This window comes from Cannabis sativa, chromosome 8, assembly GCF_029168945.1.
Source record: "Cannabis sativa cultivar Pink pepper isolate KNU-18-1 chromosome 8, ASM2916894v1, whole genome shotgun sequence".
Lineage (NCBI taxonomy): Eukaryota > Viridiplantae > Streptophyta > Magnoliopsida > Rosales > Cannabaceae > Cannabis > Cannabis sativa.
In genome coordinates this window covers 42,967,743-42,975,319 of record NC_083608.1, presented here as the reverse complement: position 1 = coordinate 42,975,319, position 7,577 = coordinate 42,967,743, and the positions used below count along the sequence as shown (strand labels likewise).

At 35.8% G+C, this 7,577-nt stretch overlaps 1 protein-coding gene and 1 long non-coding RNA gene across 2 annotated transcripts; one reads left to right on the top strand and one right to left on the bottom strand.

The window, feature by feature from the left end:
* Window positions 1-801: 801 nt before the first annotated feature.
* Window positions 802-2,236, top strand: LOC115701008 (probable carboxylesterase 17). The gene has a single exon (XM_030628694.2). The coding sequence runs from the start codon at window positions 1,019-1,021 to the stop codon at window positions 2,129-2,131; it is 1,113 nt and encodes a 370-aa protein (XP_030484554.2). The 5' UTR covers window positions 802-1,018; the 3' UTR covers window positions 2,132-2,236.
* A 2,036-nt stretch (window positions 2,237-4,272) lies between these two features.
* On the bottom strand, window positions 4,273-6,384 carry LOC133030331 (uncharacterized). Its single transcript, XR_009684184.1, has 2 exons — window positions 5,631-6,384; window positions 4,273-4,789 (listed from the first exon to the last, which is right to left on the bottom strand). It is a non-coding gene; the product is annotated as an uncharacterized LOC133030331 (long non-coding RNA).
* Window positions 6,385-7,577: the final 1,193 nt, after the last annotated feature.

Genomic DNA, 7,577 nt, shown 5'->3' with positions numbered 1-7,577 from the left:
TTATTTATTGTTTTTACTTTTCATTATTTATTTTATCTAATCGCTTTATTTAGATTCACTGTTGTTGGGTCCGTGGGTCGTTGGGTCTGCGGTGGTCATTGGGTTTGTGGATCGTTGTGTTTGTGGTCGCAATGGTCGTGGAGAGAAGGGACCGAAGTAGTGGGTGGTGGGTTGTGAGTCGAATCCTTGGAGTGAGTTCAGAAAACGAAAACGAGAGATAGAGAAGTGAGTAAGAGAGAGTGTTTGATATTTGAAATGGAAGGAGTAGAATTGAATTTGATGAAATGTATCCGATTCTACCAATATTGATAAACTTAAATATAAGGAAATAATTTCCTTTTGTCTTTTATATTATTGTATTTATGAAAAGGGCCAAATATGAAAACAGTACATATGAATAACAAAATTTGAAATAGATAAGCAAAATTAATGATATTTTTCTACATGTATTATGAAGTTAGTAAATGTCTAAAAAATTTCAATTTAACAACACCTTTCGCACGTGGTGTTTTAGGTTATATAAATACATATATTTATTATATTTATATTAAAGCTATATATCTAGTAGCAAAACTTACTTTTCTAGATCGATCGATCGAGAGAGAGCCTCCCTGCTTTTCACACCAGTGAATAAAATCAACTTTCATTTGAAGATAAGGGAATCAAAATAAATTTACAAGCCACGAAATATATGATCGATCATGTGGTAACGAAATGAGATTTGGAAGATCTCAGATATATCCATGAGAGAATCTAAGGTGATGGATATACAATGCAGTGAATGAGTTCATACATAGCCCACTTGCAACATATATATATTATAAAATATAGAAAAAGAAAGATCGCCATGACGAGTTCTCTAACAATAATATTCTTCTTACTTATTCTCTTATGTATTCCTATCTATATAAACACCTTCTAAGTCCCAATACCAATCACACAATTCATAATACTACTCCCCCAGAAGTACTACAACATTAATTACAGTCTTAGTTTGTTATTTCTACTAAAATAATTAATGGCTGCTATTTCCATGGACCCACGGTTCAACCGCTCATACAAGAACCACCACCACCACAACCTAAATGGTGGAGCCACCGTGGAAGAAGAAATCGAAGGCCTAATTCGAGTTTCTAAAGACGGCCGCGTCGAAAGGCCGGCCATCATCCCCAATGTCCCACCCACATGGTCACTAAACAAAAACCTGGTCACATCAAAGGACGTTGTCATGGACAAAAACACCAACCTATGGGCTCGCATTTATGTCCCAGCTGCCGCTGCGCCGCCATTGACGGGCCACCAGCTCAAGCCTTTGCTCGTTTACTTCCACGGCGGTGGCTTCTGCGTGGGCTCTGCCGCATGGAGCTGCTACCATGAATTCTTGGCAAACCTTTGTACCAAAGCTAACTGCATAATAGTCTCGGTAAATTACCGTTTAGCCCCCGAAAACCGGCTTCCCGCGGCTTACGAGGACGGCTTCAACGCCCTCATGTGGATCAAACACCAAGCTCAGACTCAGAGTAGTAGTAGTAGTAGTAATTCCAGCTGGCTAAGCCAATGCAACATGTCAAGCCTATTCTTGGCTGGGGACAGCGCTGGAGCAAGCATAGCTTATCACGTAGCCACTACTCGGCTAGCTGCTGCAGCCTCGGACGACGCCGTTTTGAGGCCGTTTAGACTGAAGGGTGTGATTCTGATTCAACCCTTTGTTGGGGGTGAGACGAGAACTGGGTCTGAGAAGTATGGGAGTCAACCATCGAATAACTCGGCGTTGACTCTCTCAGCTTCTGACACGTATTGGAGACTGTCCTTGCCTTTGGGTGCGAACCGGGACCACCCTTGGTGCAACCCTTTGATCAATATTAATGGAGAATCAGCCAACAAGTACTTGATGAGGCCTAATAATAATAATCATAATAATGTGGGTGTAATGGTTTGTGTTTCGGAAATGGATATATTGAGAGACAGAAACTTGGCTCTGTGTAACGCTTTGGTTAGCTCAGGGAAGAAGGTAGAAATGGTTATGTATAAAGGGGTTGGTCATGCATTTCAAATTCTGCATAACTCTAGTTATTCTCAACTTCGAACTCAGGAAATGATGTCACATATCAAGAATTTTGTCCATCAATAAGTATTGGTTTTGGGTATCTAAAATGGTTTTTGTGTACGTAGTTCATATTTATTTAGTTATATATGTTTATATTAAGTTTAACTACAGGGCTTTTCTTTAGTACTAGTATCCTAAAGGGAAATTTGATTTTTTATGCTTACGTTTGGTTAAAATTTTTTTTCTAAACAAATAATAACTAATATTTGTAGAATATGACAACTTTTATGATATCCCTAAAATACCCCTATTTACATCACCCCATTTACACCATCAGACCACCCATCAGGCCACCCCATCGGGCCACCCATCGGACGACCCATCGGGCCACCCATCGGACCAGATTTGCTACCAATTTTTTTTTATGTTTTTGTACATACAAAAGTAGCATCAGGTGACTATCGGACCACCATCGGACCCCATCGGACTACCAATTTTTTTTTTTTTATGTTTTTACACTAAAAAAAAGTATAGAAAATTTAAGAGGGGTATTTTTGGGTTTTAGATAAAGTAGTCATATATTTTCAATGGTGATATGTATTAGTTTAGAAATAAAATATTAGGTATATGTAAGTATAGAAAATCAAATTTCCCATCCTAAATATATGTGGTTGTGTTGGTTTATATTTTCAGCCTTTTTTTTTTTTTTGTAGATTTTATGTTGGTTAAAATTGAATGAATATAACCCCCTTTTTTTTTAATTATCGATTGTTCCCCTTCCTCCACCAAAAAAATAAGACTAATTAGGATTTTTATCTCCCGAACTTTGACATGTACCAAATCATGCTCCCTAAACTAATCTGACCGTTAAGAATTCTCCATGAACTATTGAGATTGTTAAATTTAAGGACTTTTGTCTAATTTCATTCAATTTTACTATTTCAATGATTATTTATGTACTAAACCATGCTCCCCAGACTTTGATATCTACCAAATCATACCACTCGAACTTTGATACATACCAAAAAATGGCCCCTGAATTTTCATCATTGTTAGACTTTTTTTACTAAAATTGGATAAAAGTCCTTAAATTCAACAATCTCAATAGTTCAAGAAGCATTTTTAACGACCTTAAAAGTTGGGGTAAAAATCTTAATTAGCTAAAACATAAAATAAAAATTTGACCAGTTAATTTTCTCTAGAGTGGAGATTGCCATAATAAGGTGTTTGATTCAGTTGGTGTAACAGACATTATAGCCGTAAATGTAAATACTAGTTTTTTTTTTTTTGCTTCGGTTATGTAATTTCTCAGAAATCTAATTATGAATAATTAAAATTTATTATATATTATGGGTTAATTAGGTAGTAATGAGTAGGATTATGATCCTGCTAACCTACTTTATCATAAATTATAAATTTTTTTATAAGTGGATAAATAAATGTAATTTATTAATTATGAAGATTTATTTAGAATACGTGGATATAATGTAAGCTATTTGTGAAATAAAAATACTTTCAAGTTCGACGACCTTGAAAACCCAATCGAAGACCAAAAATGTCATAACGGATTTAGTTAGTAATACTAATGAAATTGTTGAGATAAATTGATTATAGAATTACCGAGATATTCTAAGGTACTTGGGTTGACCAAATGCCTTAAGGTTAGAAGTTTCTTAGTAGCCAAAAAATGATGAGATAATCTTTTATTAATATTATTATTATTATTAAGTTATTATTGTTATTATCTTTTGAAATACATTTTACCTAATGTACCTGTTGACCTCGTTTTTGGCCAACGACAATGAGTCTTAATTGTAAAAGATAAGTGATATAATATAAATGTAATATAATAAAATAAATAAAGGACACAAAGTGTTTAAAGAGGTTCGGCCCCGAGCAGTTCGGTAATGTAACGCCCTTACTTACGTAAAATAAGATGCCATAAATAAACTGGCGTTAAGATACTAATGTTGCCTTTATTTTTTTTTAAAAAAAAAAAACACTTTTCAAAACATGGGTACCCAGTTGAAAATAAAGTATTACCACTTAGGGAAAAGTAATAGAAAATTTAAACGACAACATCCTCGATAAGTTTAATAAATTTAAAAAAAAACTTTCAGCGGAAGATGGCCAAGACCACACGCAGTTACATGATCACACGAGATACACCCCATGCTGCCCAGACTCAACTTGTCACCGAAAGCTTACAGGCTTACTTATCTGCACATAGGGGGTAAATAAGGGGTGAGCTGCAAAGCCCAGTAAGGAAAAACACAATACTATGTACCAGCATTCACACATCATAGCACAAACATATACATCAAACATACAACAACCTAATCATAAGTATAAATAGAGGCAGCCACACAAATACTGAAATACCACACACTCACACTCACAATCACACTCCAGCTTCCATACAAATCTGGAGTGTCTTACGTTCTTAACCAGAACGCAGTACCAATAACCAGTGCACCCTTACGTACACTGCCTCACTTACCACATCACCATACATGTGTGGTTTCCAACCACTTTCAAGTACCTGGAACATGATTAAACAACCATATACAATTCATCGATAAAACACTATTTCACCGAAACTATCACATTCCACAGTTTCAATACAATTTATTCAAGCAGTCATACTAGATACTCAAACCATATAAAAAGCAAGTATAAAGTATCATTATTTTTCCTTACCTCAACTCCGCTGTAATTAACTCTTACGATACCTTCTAGGCCCTATAACAATTAGTGAAACCCTTAGTCCACCGATAAACTCAATATATTTATTACTCTTCCTGTACAGCAAGTTTAACCTAGAATTTGACATATAAAACGTTTGAATTAGAAGTCCTACTGTTCACAAAGTTTTTAGTTAATTGAAAGACCTTTCTAACGGTATAAAGATCATCAAAATCGGAGCTATAATCTAGGAGTTATGCATGTTTTCTCAAAACAGTTTCTTTAAAATCCTGGATCATGCCGATTTCTGAATACAGCCTAAAAATAAAAGTTTTAAAAATAGTTACACCCCGATCTAGACAACACTTTTTTCATAAAAAATGTAGCTATTTTTCTAAGCTTTAAAACGAGATAAAGATCTTTTAAAATGGATCAAAATTGAGAGAGATATTGAATTTTTACTGAAGACACTTTTTCTGAAACGAAACTTAAAACGAAATACCATAACCGAGTAAAGATCCTAACTTTTTACTGGTAAGAACTCCGAACTAGGGAAAGGTTTCTTCAAAGAAAATATGGATTATTGAATTATCTTTCTAACAGTACAAGAATCGCTTGAAAATAATAGATATCGAGAGAGATATGACACTTTTACTAAGGCAATATCGAAAAGAAATTTTAAAAAAAACTGTAAATCGACAGTCTGTAAAACATGAATTTTTTGATATCGAAATATTCAGAATTAGGAAAGAGTTTCTTCATAGAAAATATAGATCATTAAATTATCTTTAAAACGGTACCTAGATCACTGAAAACGGACCTATGGGGAGAGAGATATGATAGTTTTATGAAAGCCTATTTCTCTGAAAACGAAAATAAAAACAAGTACGAATTTTACCTGAAGATTTCGAAGACACGGAACGATGATCGGTTGATTGCTAACCCCGAAGCTCTTAAGATTAAAACAATTGATTTGGTTCAATAGAGAGAATAAAAAAAAAAAGGAAATTGAGAGATGGTGAGAATAAGGGAATACGATACTATCTGGCTGCTAGGGTTATAGAGTATATACGTATATAACATATCGTATAATAGGTTTAAATTTAAAAATAAATATCTAACTAATCAGATAAAATTATGCCGATTTAAATTTAAATTTTAAATTTTAAACTAACTAACTAATCTAATGCTTCACTATTTATTTATCTCACTATTTAATATATATATATATATATCATTTTTTTCTAATCACACACGCACAACAACAACAACAACAATAATAATAATAATAATAATAATAATAATAATAATAATAATAATAATAATAAAAATAAACTGGGTATTACATTCTACCCTCCTTAAAGGAAATTTCGTCCTCGAAATTAGACTTACCAAAAAGTTCGGGGTACTGTTCTTTCATGTCTCCCTCCATTTCCCACGTTGCCTCCCTTTCTGAACGGTTGCTCCACAGAACTTTTACTAGAGGAATACTTTTGGACCTTAACTCCTTCGTTCCTCTCTCTATAATGCGAACTGGTCGCACTTCATAACTCAAGTCCTGCTTTAGCTCCATTCTTTCATAGTTCAGCACGTGTGATGGATCCGACACGTATTTTCGTAGCATAGAAATATGGAACACATTATGCGTCTCAGCTAATGCGGTGGCAATGCCGATCGATAAGCTACTGTCCCACTCGTCCAATATCTCAAAAGGACCTATAAATCTTGGACTTAGCTTTCCTCGCTTTCCAAAACGCATAACCCCTTTCATAGGTGACACTCGAAGGAACAACTTTATCACCCATCGCAAATTCCACATTCCGTCTCTTTGCGTCGGCATAACTTTTACGGCGGCTTTGTGCGGTTACCATTCTATTTCGAATCTTTTCTACCGCTTCGGTGGCCTCTCTTACTAGGTCCGGGCCTAAGTATCGCTTTTCGCCAACCTCATCCCGATGTAGTGGTGATCGACACTTCCTCCCATACAACATTTCATAGGGTGCCATCCCTATTGTAGATTGATAGCTATTGTTGTACGAGAACTCCATTAGTGGCAAATAGTTGCTCCAGTTACTTGGGAAATCCAACGCACAAGCTCGTAGCATGTCTTCTAGTATTTGAATAGTTCGTTCTGATTGTCCATCAGTTTGAGGGTGGAATGCCGTACTCGGCTTCGGTTTTGTGCCCAAAGCACTTTGCACACTTTCCCAAAACTTAAGTAAAAGCGAACCTCTATCGGATACAATGGTCTTTGGGACTCCGTGTAGCCTTACAATTTCTTTTACATACGATTCGGCATATTGCTGCGTTGTAATTAGTGCGCACGGGCGAGAAAATGTCTTGATTTAGTGAGTCCGTCGATAATCACCCGGATGGAATCCTGTTGTTTCTTTGTTCTTCGGTAACCCCGTCACAAAATCCATAGCAATATCTTCCCATTTCCACTCGGGAATATCAAGAGATTGCAACGGCCCTGCAGTCTGCAGTGTTCGGCCTTAACTTGCTGGCGGGTAAGACATTTTGCTACAAATTCTGCTATATCATTTTTCATTCCCGCCACCAATACCTACCTTTCGGATCATTGTACATTTTGGTTGATCCTGGGTGTAAAGACGAGGGTGTAGTGTGCGCCTCTTGTAAGATTTTTGATTGCAACTCCGCTTCCTTAGGTACACACACCCTTGTCTTGTATAGTAGAATACCCTCTTCATTAACCGAGAAGTCCCCGCTTTCCCATTTTGTAGTTCGACCCGCTTCTTGATTAAAAACTCATCTTGGGCTTGTTCTTCTTTGATATTCTCTAATAAATTTGATTCAATTGTGAGGTTAGCTAGCTTTCACGTTA

Coding starts and splice junctions, on each gene's coding strand:
- LOC115701008 (XM_030628694.2), top strand. CDS start 1,019: ATGGCTGCTATTTCCATGGACCCACGGTTCAACCGCTCATACAAGAAC.